Here is a 14,944-nt window from a genome sequence, read left to right on the forward strand (position 1 = left end):
TTATGTTAAATTCTTTAATTTCCAAGACTGTTATATCCATACATCTAATATCTTAAACATTTTTCAACAAAATATGCTTTTAAATGGAAACAATGGTTGTTTAAGAGTTGTGGTGATACCCGCTGCTTTAAAATGTGGCTTTGTACAAACATGAATGTCAAAAAATTCCTGGACACACCAAATAGTTATACATGTAGCTTGCATCCACATTACAGCAAACTAAGGTTAGTGGTCCAAAATACATCAGCCGTGTTCAGCATTTACTAGAGACAGCACAAAGGAAAAGTTGGCTCTGAAAGCAAGATAAATCCCATTGGCAGATGGAGACCAGAAAACAATACTGCACTGATCGCTCCAACCTTTGTGTTTGGACTCTAATAAATAGCCCTGAGCTTTAATACTATTGCGAATGGACAATAATTTAAAGGCCAAACCTGCAGCAAGTGTCTGTGTGATGTGCATATTCACAGCTTTAGCTAAATGTGCCACACTGGTCTCAACAGTACTAATTTCAATAGATAATTCCTGACAACAAAGATTCTACTGTGTAGACAGTGGTTACACGCAAGATTATTTGTGTTATCATACAACTTTTGTCCAACAAAAACAATTAGTATTGGCTTACATTTACAGTATTAAGATTAATTGCTTTTTAATGGGAATTATTCTTTTTCCAGTACTTTGAGATCTACAAGATGCGCCGAGAAAAAAATTACTACAGTGGAGAATGAAGTAAGCTTGAATTGAGGGAGTTGCGATTCCAGATTAATTGCTGTAACATTGTCCTTCTGGGGGCTGAGCGAGTTTCCCATTTTCTTTACACATCATTTGACGCCGAAGCTCCGTCAGTACAGTTTTAATGCTACATGAATTCTGCCATTTTGAGAGAACAGATATGCTTTTTGGATCCACCTGGAGAAGATGCAAATAAAAATTACGCGAATATCTGCTGGAGTACTTTTGTTACATGCATCTAAAATTTTATACATTTGATTTAAATACAAAAAGTCAGACATGAATGAATAAGGTCACTAGTTTGCCACATTAAATGAAAATATTAGGTTTCCATGTATTTATTTTTAAATTCTACATATACTATAAATCATACACTTGATCCTACATATTATGACCAAGAATTAAAGAACAAATATTTGCCACAGGTATTCAATGTGACATGGAATAATTATGTTTTTTTTTTAAAAAGGTACTAAATAAAAATGTATATGAACTTGAAAAATGCTCTCCATTTGCTCAGCTACAAGTGTTAAATAATCACACAAGTGGTGGAAGGCAAAATCTAAATGAAGTATAGGAGCATGATGAATCAAAACATTCCATATGCAAGCCAGCAGAAGGCATGTTGTAGTATGGTACAGCAGGGAGTCATTGGCTTCATCCCCCAAGGTAATGTTTTACTATTAAGAATTGCTCCATCTTGTGGCACAGCCAAAAACTGACTCAATTCAAGCAAGTTAGATTAGGTGAATTTCAGGGACAGGCAGCTCTGGAAGTGAAACCTACAACCATTCCACTGGAAAAGTCCAAGAAGTTACCATATGACTTGCTGCCTAGCTTGAATACCCACTCAACTGGAAATGGTTTGTAGTGCAACAGCCCTAAATTGGGAATGAGATAACACTGAAAGGAAGACCATTGCTAAAATGTAAATCAAGGTAAAACATAACTTGCACTGACAACTTGTTGAAAACTAAATACTTCTGGTTTTTAAATCTTTAAAGTAAGGATTCCCACCAAATGTTTCTCACCTCTTCTCAAAGCACTGACTCATTTTATGTTGCATTGGCACCAGGCTCCCTTCAGCCATTATTCAGATGTGTGTCTTGAGAGAATAAGGGGGCACAATTGTAAAATTAGAGCTAAGCCATTCAAGAGTGAAATAGGAAACACTTTTTCCACACAAAGGATAGCGGAAATCTGGAATTCTCTCTCCAAAAGGCTGCGGAATCAATTGAAATTTTCAAGATTGAGATCGACAGACTTTTGTTAGGTAAGGGCATCAAGGCATATGGATCAAAGGTGAGTAAATAGACTTGAGGTACAGATCAATTGTCCAATATAACTGTATGGCAGAACAGGCTCAAGGGGCTGAATGGCCAACTCCTGTTCCCACGTGTGCATCAGCAGGCTGTTTGACCACGAGACATCATAGCCAAGCCTCATCCCGTCCTCTCTCACACGCTTTCAGCAGGGGTTGCTGGATAGCAATCAGAATTCAAAACATTGGTTAATTTTCCTCCTCTTAACCCATATGCTAATCTCAGTTGTACCACCGCACTATGTTGGCTCCACCTGAGAAAAGCTAATTCAGTGTGGATCAGGGATAAAACATGCAATCTTCCTGGTCTGTATGGTTCTGCAATAATTGAGTAAGAAGTGATGACTAGCTACTGCTTCATACTTCACATTTTTCAAAAGTGATAATTTTGCAATCAAAATTAAGCCCTATGGCAGGCGATGTCGAATCCTCTAATTTCCCCCATCACAAGTCTATCAGAGGGCATTCCATTGCTGTGGTATTGTGACAATGAGACCTTAAAGATATTAGTCAAAGTAATGTGGTGATTGAAAAATAAGCACAGCTATCTATGATGGCAAATAAACTTACCGTTCCATTGGAACTATTTACTCCATTCATATTTATTTTTGTTACAAATCTAACATGTGGAGCTATCTCTGGATATCTAGGACCACAGTCTATTTTAAGGCTGTATATTCGGTTTTCATAAATTGTCTGTAAAAGAAAGTTATCTGGTTTAGCATTACTGTTTAATAAACCAAATGCATTCAAATACATATGTTTCACTAGATTTTCACATCTACAATTCCAGTTAAAATGTTCACCATTTATGCATGGAAAGGTTCAGACCATTTCTCTCATTGGTGCACTTCATTTTGACAACGAGAAGGTTGAAATAGCTGAAAATAAATTAACCATTAGATTTTATTAACCCCCTAGTGTGCTGCTGACTTTGGCAGTGCATGCTCTGCTAGTAAGTCATATTGTTAAGTAGCTGCAGCATCTGATGTTGCACTCTGAAGTATAAGATTGACCTGATTCTATCATTTAAACAACCTGGATCTTAACTGTCCTGAAACTTGATTTATTGAGAAACTGACCTTTGAAGTTGTATTTTAGTCAACCAGGACCAAATTTTATTAATATGGGTTCCAACTCAAATGGAAGCCAGGCCCTTAAAGGCAACGGCAAACAGAAAATGAGATGAAGCAGAACAAAGGTTTTAAAATGTTGCTGTGACAATTTTGGTTCATGAGAGCACACAGCAGCTACTGAAATTAACTTCACTCAATATTTCTGTTCTCCAAGAAATACTGAAACCTGGATTTCTAGAAATGAATTTGATAATTCACACAATGCTGTAAAAAGGACTGTGTCCATTGACACAAAAATCACTAAAATCTTGTGCACAGGTACAAAGATAATCAAAGAGGCTAATGGAATATTGGCCTTTATCTCAAGGGGATTGGAATTCAAAAGTGAGGAAATGATGCTTCAGTTGTACACAGCCTTAGTCTGGTGTACTGCGTTCAGTTTTGGCCTCCGAACCTCAGGAAAGATATATTGGCCTTGGAAGAGGTACAGTGTAGATTCACCAGAATATCAGGGCTTATTTGTCAAATTATGAGGACATAAACTTGGCTAGTATTCCCGAGTTTAGAAGATTGAGGCTTGATCTAAATCGAGGTATTTAAAATGATTAAAAGATTTGACAGTTTCTCTGTAACTACCCTGTTTGGTGGGTGTATCCAGAACAGTGGGGCACAATCTTAAAATTAGAGCTAAGCCATTTAGGAATGAAATCAGGAAGTATTTTTGCACAAAAAGGGTAGTGGAAAACTGGAATTCGCTCCTTCAAAAGGCTGTGGATGCTGGGTCAATTGAAATTTCCAAGTCTGTGATCGATAGATTATTAGGTAAGAGTAGCAAGGAATATGGAACAAAGGCGGGTAAATGGAGTTGAGCTACAGATCAGCCATGATCTAACTGAATGGCAGAACAGGCTCGAGGGGCTGAATGGGCTACTCCTGTTCCAATGTTCAAAATTGTATGTTTTCTTTCAGTACTCTTTCAAATTCTGCATTTCCACAACACTCATCTAAAACTGTGAAAATATCACATTAGTCCAAAAGCACATGAATCCTGGACAATCAAACACCACCAGATTAGTATCACTAACTGTATTTTGAATTTAAAAAAAAACTGTACTCACTCTTGCAGGTCCAATAATCATCCCTGTCCACCTTGTAAGTGTCATATCTTCATCATCTTCAAGTCCCCAACTTACTGTCCCATCACTTGCTCCCTTCTGGCCATCTTCTAGCTCTTCCAAAAGGCGGAAATTGCGTGGAACTGTTACAGCTGCAACAAACAGTAAGATAAACTTAAACTACAAGTTTTAGATTTAGTACTTTAAAGTAGTTGAACTTCAACCACACCAAATTAATTTCCACAGGACTGACATTTTAAAAAGTCAGTTGGATCTCAATACAACAAAAATTTGTAACATGTTACCAGCTATTTGTTAGCATGTATTTGCTTACCTGCAGGGGTTGCTTTATACAATGATGCGATTCTACAATTTGAGGCCGCTCTAGTTGGGTAAGGAGGGAATTAAAGCCAGCAAGACAAACTCAGGGCTTAGATAACATTTATAAATCACTCGAGGTTTGCTCTTGTGGTTTAGAAGGATGTCGCCATAGAATGAGCTGTAAATGTTTCCTATTTACTTAGTGTACTGAAGTATCAATGGATTACAATGACAAACGTCATTTGATATTAAAGTTGTCAACAAATCAGTAGGACTAGAGTAAAGTTCTGACACTTCATTTTGTTTAAAAATGATACGTCTGGTTTTATCAACTACACTGTTACCTTGGGACGTTTTACTACGTTAAAGGTGGTATATAAATGCAAGTTTTGTTGTCCATCCTGAAGATTCCACTATCTAAAATCTCAATTACTGGCTTGGAATTCATATGTAACCAAATGTTGAAAGGCCAAAAGAAAACATGACTTTAATGGAGCACTCTACAGCTTTTTTCTTTAAATGCACTACTTGTATTTACACCAAGAAAATGAATTTGACAAAAATAACCTGTCACTGAAGGATGAAGAGAACGGTGTTAATACACGACCTGACCTATACATGTCTGCCTCTAAGTCTCACTTGAATTTTGGCAAGAGATTCTTTTACCCACTCTCTTACAAGAGTGCCAATTTTGTTCTGAATGCTAAACAATGCTATATGCTCCAAATTGTCTTTAGTTAAGCTGTAATCTGACAGACCCTGGGGATTTACTGGTCAGCCTCTAATTTCTTTCACAATGGCAGGTAGGCCAGAAACTGGACAGACATCACCTTTTACATGTATCAGAATATTTGATTCTAGTACTTAAGTCATTCTAAAACAAGAGCAGTAAAAATCTGAAGATATAAAACTTTATTATTGAGAGAGAGTTCTATGCTGCAATGCTATGCAACTCATTAATGGAAAAACAGAACAAACAGCGCAAAACTACTTCACAGATGAAAATGGAGCACAGGTCTGCAAAATACTAAAAATATTAGTTTACTTCCTGTATTTATCTTATCACACTGAACCTACAGGAAGTAACATATACTTTTGGCAAAGTGCAATGTTTATTAATGCAATGGCCAAAATAGTTAAGGTCCCTTCTATTAGCACTTCCTTCCAGTTTAAAGTACCAACGAATCAAAACAGGAATGCAAACTTTTCTTAATCCAGCCTTCCAGCGTGTATGTATTTCTTCCATTAGCACCAAACTAATGATACAACTTGTTTTATCCACCTTAAAAAGCGGTGAATGGTTCAATTTTAAGACGACAAATTATTAAACAGTTGCTGAGGCATCTGTTCTCAGTTAATACAGTCGCTCAGGGTTTGGAAATATTGTACACAATGTGAGATAAGTGCAACTATGAAATGTGTTGGAGTGATAGTTTGTTTATTGACCAAACTTTGTTACTCCAATAGCTCCTTTATTTCAGTGTCCATTTTTCCCCCTTATGCCTCAGAAGTACCTTAAAAAAAGGTGCTATATAATACATTGTTGCTGTTTCATCATGGAAGATAAGGTCAGCTTCCACATGTACACTGACAACACCCAACTCTGCCTCGCCACCATTCCTTTCAACCCCGCCGCTGCCTGTCAGACTGCTCGTTCGACATCCCGTTGAGAATTTTATATTGGAGGAGTTGGGGAACCGGGAGCCAATGTAGGTCAGTAAGGAAAGAAATGATGGGTGAGTGGGACAGGATACAGGCAGCAGAATTTTGGATGAGCTGAAGTTTACAAAGTGTGGAGAAATGAGAGGCTGATCAGAAGAGCATTGGAGGTGACAAAGGCATGGATGATGGTTTCAGCAGCAGATGATGTTATGGAGGTAGAAGTAGGTGGTTTTTGTGATGAAGGTATGGAAAGGAAACTCAGCTTGGGATTGAATAGCTGAAGTTCTGAACAGTTTGGTACAACCCGAGACAATGCCTGAGGATGGAATCGGTGGCAAGGGTACAGAGTTTGTGACGGGGGCTGAAGACAATGGCTTCAGTATTCCCAATATATAAACGAAGGAAATCGTGGCTTATCCAAGGCTAAATGTCGGACATGCAAGTCTGACAATACAGAAGCAGTGGAGGTGGAGGAGAGGTAGAGCTAGCGGTCATCAACATACTTGTGGAAACTGATCCCATGTTTTCAGATGATGTCGCTAAGGGGCAGCATGTAGATGAGGAAGAGGAGAGCGCCAATGATAGATTCTTGGGGGGACTCTAAAGCTAACAGTGTAGGGGCAGGAAGAGAAGCCATTGCTGGATATGCTCTTCCTATGATGGGATAGGGAAGCGTAGAACCAAATGAGCTGGAAAAGAGAGGCATTAAAAGGGAGGATGCTGTGGTCGACCATGTGCAAAGCTGCAGAGAGGTCGAGGAGGAAAAGTGCACCAGTGTCAGAGAATGTCATTTGTGATTTTCATCAGGGTCATTTCATTGCTGTTGCAGGAGCAGAATCCCGATTGGACAAATTCAAAGAGGGAGTTGCAGGAAAGGTGGGAAGTGATAACATATTCAAGGACTTTGGAAGGGAAAGGGAGGTTGGAAATGGGGTGGCAGTTTGCAAGGACAGAAGGGTCGAGGCTGGATTTTAAGGGGTGATGTTGGTTTTGAATGATAAGGGGCAGTACCCAAGAGGGAAAAAAATCAGCTTGCATGGGTGCCAAGAACGGAATTCTGGTGGTTAGCAGTTTAGTGGGAATGAGGTTAATGAGAAGGAGGTGGGTCTCATGGATAAGATCACACATCCACACTTCTACCTGCCTTTTGTTGATCTCTTTCAACATTTAATATTTATAATGTATTCAATCTCTCCACATAACTAAAGTCCCTCATCCCTGGTATCATTCTAGTAAATCTCATTTGCACCCTCTCTAAGGCCTTCACATCCTCCTTAAAGTGTGGTGCCCTGAAGTGAACACAATACTCCAGCTGAGGCCTAACCAGTGTTTTATAAAGGTTTGGCATAACTTCCTTGCTTTTGTACTTTATGCCTCTATTAATAAAGCCCAGGATCCCATATGTTTTATTTAAAAAAAGCTCTCTCAACTTGTCCTGCCACCTTCAAAGATTTTGTGCGCGCACCCCTGGTCTCTCTTCCTGCACCCCCTTTAAAATTGTACCATTTGGTTTATATTGCCTATCCTCATTCTTCATACCAAAATGCATCAATCTTATCGTCCTTGAACATGTTTCAATTTAACAAAATTATAATTGTAAGCAGTTATGATTAAACCTTATTTAAAAACAAATTTCATACTCAACTTTTATTTGATAGAAAATATCTAGTTCCTAGCACTACTGTTTTCCTACTTTATCCACCAGTAAAACAGCTTTCAAAATGAATGTTTTCCACTTGTTTTTTCAGCAGCAATGAATTGTTTGGAAAGTTTTCATTAGGTGAACCGGCACTGCTTGCTGCAGCTAAAATAAATGAGATTCTTAGCATCTTTTAACAGAGCTTTTGTGTTCCAATTTTTTTCTTTCAGCAGAGTTTAGACCGCCACTAAAAATATTAATCTAATAATCACTTGTTTAAAAAAAAACTACCTTTAAAATGAACTCAAAAAATATCACTCATCTATTGGAGTTGGTATTATGACATCCTCCAAGAACATGATTCATAACCCTGCCAAAGTAGTTAACAGCTGTTTCAAGTGAGTGGAAAGACACACATTAAAATAGTTGATAAGTCTGCAGTGTAAACCAAAAAGGTGGAGATATGTTCTATTCATTAATCATTAAATTGAAGCTTGCAATGCAAAGCTTTAATTTTACTTTAATGATTGGATCAAATTTTACATTGCAGTGTAGCTGCATTTCAGCCACAATCACCATTTAATCCATTCACAGAAACCGCAAGAATCTTTGAAGCAAGAGGGTTCTTTATGATTTTAGAAAATAACTAGTCAAAATGCATCTGTATTTGAACTTAATAATTTCTGTAAACAGAAACTTTAGGCCTGTACTGAATCTATCTTTTTATAGATTTTGTCAATGTTAGCTAAGCAGTGACTAACGTCTGCTTTGCTAAGAGTGGTTTAAAGACAGGATTTAAAATTTTCTTCTCTTCCTGAAGACTCCTGGCTGGTATAATTTCCAGTGTCAAGTTACCTTCCAGTTCCTCACGCTAATGGTCATTATGCATATGCAAATTTTGACAGTGCTGTTGGCCAGCCATTCAAATATGGGGCATCACAACGGAGTTCAATGCTGTCCTTACCTGATAACCATATCCACGCACTTAGAGTAGGAGGTGCAGGATAGTGATCAAGAACCAATTCGCTGCTCCCTAACTCAAGGATGCGTACGGGAACATGACCCTACTGGTATATAGGCAGAGATTGGCTACTTTAAGCACAGAATGGCGATCAAACCTGGAACCTTCCTGGTCTATAACTAAACTACTCACTGGATGAACTCATTGGGGAAGCTAGAGAGAGGGCCTATTTTCAAACTGTTATTTGCAGGGATTGTAGCTCAGTGTGTGAAGGATGCCTTATTTGAAGAAAAGTTGACATCTTTATCATAAACGTACCTTCATATACTGTAGTGCATCGGGGCAGGAGGAAGACAGAAGATGGAACAATGTGGGGGGGGGGGGGGGGAAAGAGAGAACAGAAAGGAAGCATGACTGCAGTATCAAACCCATGATGGGCTGAGAATATCAAATAGAAAGAACAGAAGGCATCAAAACTTTCAGGATGCATTCACACCATCTTTAGTGCCAATCAAAAGTGGTCCCTGTTTTGCAACAACACTAAGGCTCGTGTAAACAGGGGCGACAGCAGATCGAAGCAATCACTAGACATGACAGTCTAACCCCACAACATGGCAGTTTTAGACTTCAACGAGATATCCCATAGCATTGTTTGAAGTCTTTTTTAAAAAGTCAAAAATTATTCCCCAGTTTATTGCCCCTCCTGGGAATATAGTATACATCATTACATCAATATCAAAGAAATCTCCACCAGCTCAGATTGGGTTTGGAGTTAGCTGTGTGAATGAGGACTCCAAACTCAAAGTAAATGCAGACCAATTTATGTCAAGGTTCATTTATGGGGTATAAATACACTGGCCAACTAGTGATGACATCCTACACCATAAATTCCAACCCCCCCCCAAAAAAAAATCAAAAATGTTAACTATATTTAATCAACTTTCTCCATCAAAAATCTTGCTTTACAAAACATAACTCAGAAGCCAAAAGACAACAATTTATAGTAAAATTTAAACTGGTAGTAGTTAGGAAGATCTGTACTTTTAGTAACCATCAACCCTTTTCATACAAACATAATTGCATCTGGACAATACCAGTAAACTACTATTGTGTTACAATGCTGCCTAAATGACAGTATTACTGAACATGAGATCACATCTGCAACCTGAGGAGCAATATCTTTTCTTATTGCCTGAAAACAGTTTTTCTTTCATGCTGCACTAAACCTAAAAAAAACATTTTCCCCAAATTATACATTGGCGGGTAGCAATCAATCTTATAGTCTGCTAAAACTGTCAACTTTTTGTGTCCTAAAAAGCTAACTCAAATTCACCTCACGAGTCTGATTAGATGTTTCATATTTCTGGGATTCTCAAATAATGCAACATGGTCTGCTTCTGAAACTTAGAACTATTTTACCTAGACCGTGACATTACGTGCAGCAAAAGGAAAGCATTGATCAAATGTTTAGAGCCAAGAACAATCTTTAATGGCTAAGTACACTGATTTGCTGATCAGGAATGGAGGAGCCTTTTAAATCACTGCTCTGCTTTCTTTCGTTCTGTATTTTCAAAACTTTACGGGGATACTCTTGAGCTGACAGGATTTGAAGAGATTGAATACAAGAAAAACTAAAATGTGGCAGTAGTTGAGAAAAATCACTAAGGTAACATAAGTACCAAGAGAAATCAGAGAAAGCAAGTGAAATACAAAGAGAATGGGGGATTAACAGAGTAAGAGAATTACAGAAAAAAGGGATAGTAAGAGACATAAAGCGAGAGTAAGAAAGAAACACAGAAATAGAACAGCAACAGTGTGAGAGAAATAAAACACTGGAAAGGGTGATAGGCTAATAAGCCTTTACCAGTCCTCCAAGCCAAAGAGCCAAGGATGAAACTTATAAGCATTTAAACTTCACAGCAGTCATATTGACAGAGAAGGAACACAGACGCCACAGCATCAGAGGCAGTGGACCTGGAAGAAAAAGCAGCAGAGACAGAGCGAGAGCAATGGGGAACAAGTAACCATCAGGACAGCAGATTATGGTAGGCAGGCCAGATGGTAAAATACAACAGTTGCTGGGGGACAAGAGCAGGCCTATTAATGAAGAGCAAAAAGGCAATACAGCCTAATTTTGCGGAGTAGGTTTGAATTTTTATGTATGATGGTCTTGAACTTTTCACATAAAGGGCTTAAAGGGGAACAGTGAACAGATTGTTGCCAACACCCTCAAACCCTGACTACTGAGGGGAAAAAAAGTGTAAATGTTTGAGTCACATGGGAAGTTTAAAATTAGGTCTTTCACGTTTAAACTTTGTGCAAATCAAATGTTAATGTATCATGAACATCAGCAGAACAAAAACCAAATCAGGGGACGCACAGGTGAATTGCAATGATTTCCTGCAATAATTCTGTGTTACAATGAAGAAAGTGTGAATAGCTAAGCTATTTACTGTGCATTGTTAAATCAGCTTTGAAAACATGAATGTTTCCAAATTATTTAAGGCTCCTAAATACCTTAGCTTACTTTTCAAAACTGATTTGTCTGGTTGAAATGGCAGGCAGGAACGCCATGAAAAGGAAGATTGTGTGTTTCTTAGCTTTCAAGATAGGTGGACAAATCAGTACCTTTATGTGGAACCAAAACAAGGACTTTTGTCTTGTGTCACAAGCTGTACATGGAATTCAAAGAGTGCAACTTACAAGAGGACAAGACCAAACATGAAGCAAAACTTGGTAGATTTGTGCAGTGAGGTCAGTAAATTGAAAAATTAACTCTCATTGGAGCAGCATTTTCAAGCATGCAGAGATATATAGGACACACGCCTAGCTAGTTTTGATCACATCTCAGATGGTGCTATTGTGAAGCTCCGAGTATAGGCATAAATTATTTGTTCATGGAAGAGGCGTGTCTCTGTCAACATCAGTTTACCGTGCAACACAATCCAATGAAGGCTGGAACAAATGTCAAAAGACATTAGTGCAACTGGTTGATAAGGCCCATAATTTCATGTGGTACAACCTCACTATGGACAAAAGCACCGACAACGTGAATACTGTTAGCTGCTCATCTTTGAGCAGAGTCAAGAGCTCCTTTAAGGTGATAGACAAACTGCTTTGAAGAACAGCTAGAGAAAAACAAATAGGTAACAATGAACCTAAATACTACTTGTTTATAATTTCCACATTCGAAAATAATCCATTACATTTTTTAAAAAAATATGAATTGCTTTAACAAAATCTGACTTCTTGAATTTGGAAGACAGATTCAGACATGAAGATGTCATGGTCCATGTTGGACTGATCACTGATGTGCTACAACCATGCATTGGCAGAAACCTAGCATGAAGTTGGTGTAACGTTCTTTGCACCGGCCTGACTTGGCCACCACTCAATAAGAGTGTTTCCAGGGTCAGATTAATTAGTAGGGTTTGGGGGTCTGTAATAACCAGGGCAGCTGAAGAGGGCTAGTTTCCAACCTTTCTTTAAAAAAAAACACAAATTTACAGGGTTTGGGAATGTAATTGCAGTTGATCACTGGGCAATCATTTATAAGGGATTTTTAAATCCTCTCCCCAATGCCATAACACTGGCTGTTAGCATTAAATAATCATCCACTGAACACACCCACCCATATTTGGGCAGACACACAGTGGGTGTTGCCCACTTTGGCGAAAAACCTGGAAATGTTTGCAACCACTCACCATCTGTGTTTCAGGTAACAATCCAAATCAGCCACCACTGCTTTGTATGCCAAGACGTTCTGGTGGGTCAACAGGCAGCCAATTGTGGGCAATGTCATCAAGGCAAGCAACTTCATTCAAGCAAGAGGCCTGAACCACCTCCAGTTTGAAAACCTGATGGTAGATTTATATTCATAAAACTGTGCAATGATGTACACTGGCTTAACCATAATGCAGTACTTTGAGTTGCATCATGAAATACACCTCTTCATGGAGCAGAAAAAAAAACTCAGATCAGGCAGGTCTGATGGACCTTGCATTTCCACTGAATTTCACAAAACACTTCATATTTTCATCAAGAGGCTGACCAGGTATTCAGCCATTTGCACACTTTTTAGAATAAGCTCTGGTGTTTCAAAATTCAGTTGGCTTGTGGTAAGAAGTAACATTGGCAGCATATGCTGCCACAGAAAAGGAACTGCAAAGGCCTACTGACTATGGCTATTGAACTTCAAGGATGAGGATTATGGCATGTAAGATAGCCAGCTGTTTCCAAGACTTCTGTGACAGATTGCAGGGACTGGAGGTGTTTGGAAACTCTTTTGTTGTCAAGTGAAGTGTCCCAGTGATTCAAATGAACCTGACTGCAATGCTGAAGAGCAGGCTTGATATGGTGGGCATGCCAGCATTCAACAAGTACCTGTCAGAGAAGCTTGGAGGCCTGTAATATCATACCCAGTGCCTGCTGTTATTATTTGGCTCTGTGCGTGTGAGGGAATTAATCTGCAGAGGTCCTGGTTTTGCTCAAGGCTCACTGGTGAAACATCTGCATCACAGCCTTCAGTCGTCCACAACAAAGCTGGTACCATGAAATAAAGATTGTGAATCAGAAGCGAGTCCCATTTCGCTTTGAAAAGCTGACTAAGTCGTGTAACAAAAGGTTGGTTAATAAATGTTAATATATTCAGTTGTAAATATAAAGCCCAGATCTTGCATGCAAATCAGATAGTGAAAAGTGTGCTGAAATGTCTGTCCAGCTTTATATTAAAGAAAGTAATTGTTTTGGACAGTATTAATGACCATTCTGCCAAGCCCCAAAATATTTTAATCTTATGTAGCCACCCAACGATTGTGCCAAATAGATCCGGCCCATGCTCCAAAAGGTTGAACTAGGCTAATCACTGTAGTGTACTTAGGAGTGCAGTCTTTTGGATAAGACATTAAACCAATGCCCTATCTGGCTGTTCCAATAGATATTAAAGATCCTTTGATAGTAGTCAAAGAAGAGTAGCGAATTCTCTTGGTATTTTTGCCAAATATTCTTCTCAGCTAACACCACCAAAAATAAATTAACTAGTCATTCATCTCATTGCTGTTTGTATGATGTTGCTGCATCCAAGATGGCTGCCACACTTGCCCAAATAACAAGAACTCCAAAGTGATTTGTCGTATGTGAAGCGCTTTGGGTTTTTCTGTCGGAAGTGATATCAATGAAAGTTTGTTCTTTCGTTCAATCCCATATGAACTACAGCAGAATTGATGAATAAGATAACTGGATGATCTCTATATAATTGGGGATTCCTGACAATCAGACAGTATAGAAAGGTGACTTGGTTAATTTGTGCAGTTCCGTACAAAGAGACCAAAACATCCTCTATTGTATCAAACAGGAAACATGCAGTTAGCATTTATTTGTCACTGTTATCATCAAAGCTTGGGCATTTGGATTTATTTCAAATTCTCTAAATACACAGCTCCCAACAGCATCAATTCCACTATCAAATTTGCAGCAGCAAGCACTGCTAGTAGTGTGGGCACACAGCAGTTTTAATGAGAATTGCTTTTGATCTTGCTCTTCTTGACGTCCCTGTAAAACAGCTTATAAAAAAAGGCAAAAAAAACTCAGATTATAAATAATTTTTGTTTTTGAAAACATCTTTTTGCAAATTCCATTTTAATACCTGAAGAGCTAGACCAAACAAGTTCTGCTGAAATTACTTGGAGGCCAATGATCATTAGTCCCTCTCACTGAATCTCTAGCCCCATGCCACGCACAGGTTTTCCTTTCTGGCTAGTGACACCACTCTGCCTTATAACAGGGTGATTTACTAATACAACGTGGTTGCTTCTCCGCATGAGACAGGAATACATTGAGAAATGTTTGGAACCTTGTTAAAATGAGGTACTTTTTTTTTTGCAATTGCTTACATGGTGAATTCCTGATTTACACTGAGGAAGTGGTTCAGGGTAAGGAGAATACAATTTCCTACTTGGAAACACATTTTTCCCAGTTATAAAACAGCACTACCAGCTAAGAAACAGATCATCCAGCTCTGCTAATGACTTAGTTGGCAAAGCCAACACGTAACTAAGGCACACAGTTTGCTCCTACATTTGATCCTTGGTCTGTAGTGATATAGTTGATCTCAGC

General features: G+C 38.6%; 1 protein-coding gene across 3 annotated transcripts in view; it reads right to left on the bottom strand.

Moving 5' to 3' along the window:
* The window catches only part of LOC137335285 (ubiquitin-conjugating enzyme E2 variant 1-like), a 21,728-nt gene continuing 6,784 nt past the window's right edge, over nucleotides 1-14,944 (bottom strand). For 2 of the 3 annotated variants that reach the window (XM_068000585.1, XM_068000584.1), the window contains exons 2-4: nucleotides 4,251-4,399; nucleotides 2,627-2,752; nucleotides 1-912 (exon numbers count right to left, since the gene is read on the bottom strand). In XM_068000585.1, the coding sequence (XP_067856686.1) occupies nucleotides 766-912; nucleotides 2,627-2,752; nucleotides 4,251-4,399 (422 nt within the window). In that variant the 3' untranslated portion in view covers nucleotides 1-765. Of the gene's footprint in view, nucleotides 913-2,626; nucleotides 2,753-4,250; nucleotides 4,400-12,534; nucleotides 12,622-14,944 lie in introns of those variants that run through there. The other variant, XM_068000586.1, reaches the window with a different exon arrangement.

This window comes from Heptranchias perlo, chromosome 19, assembly GCF_035084215.1.
Source record: "Heptranchias perlo isolate sHepPer1 chromosome 19, sHepPer1.hap1, whole genome shotgun sequence".
Taxonomy (NCBI): domain Eukaryota; kingdom Metazoa; phylum Chordata; class Chondrichthyes; order Hexanchiformes; family Hexanchidae; genus Heptranchias; species Heptranchias perlo.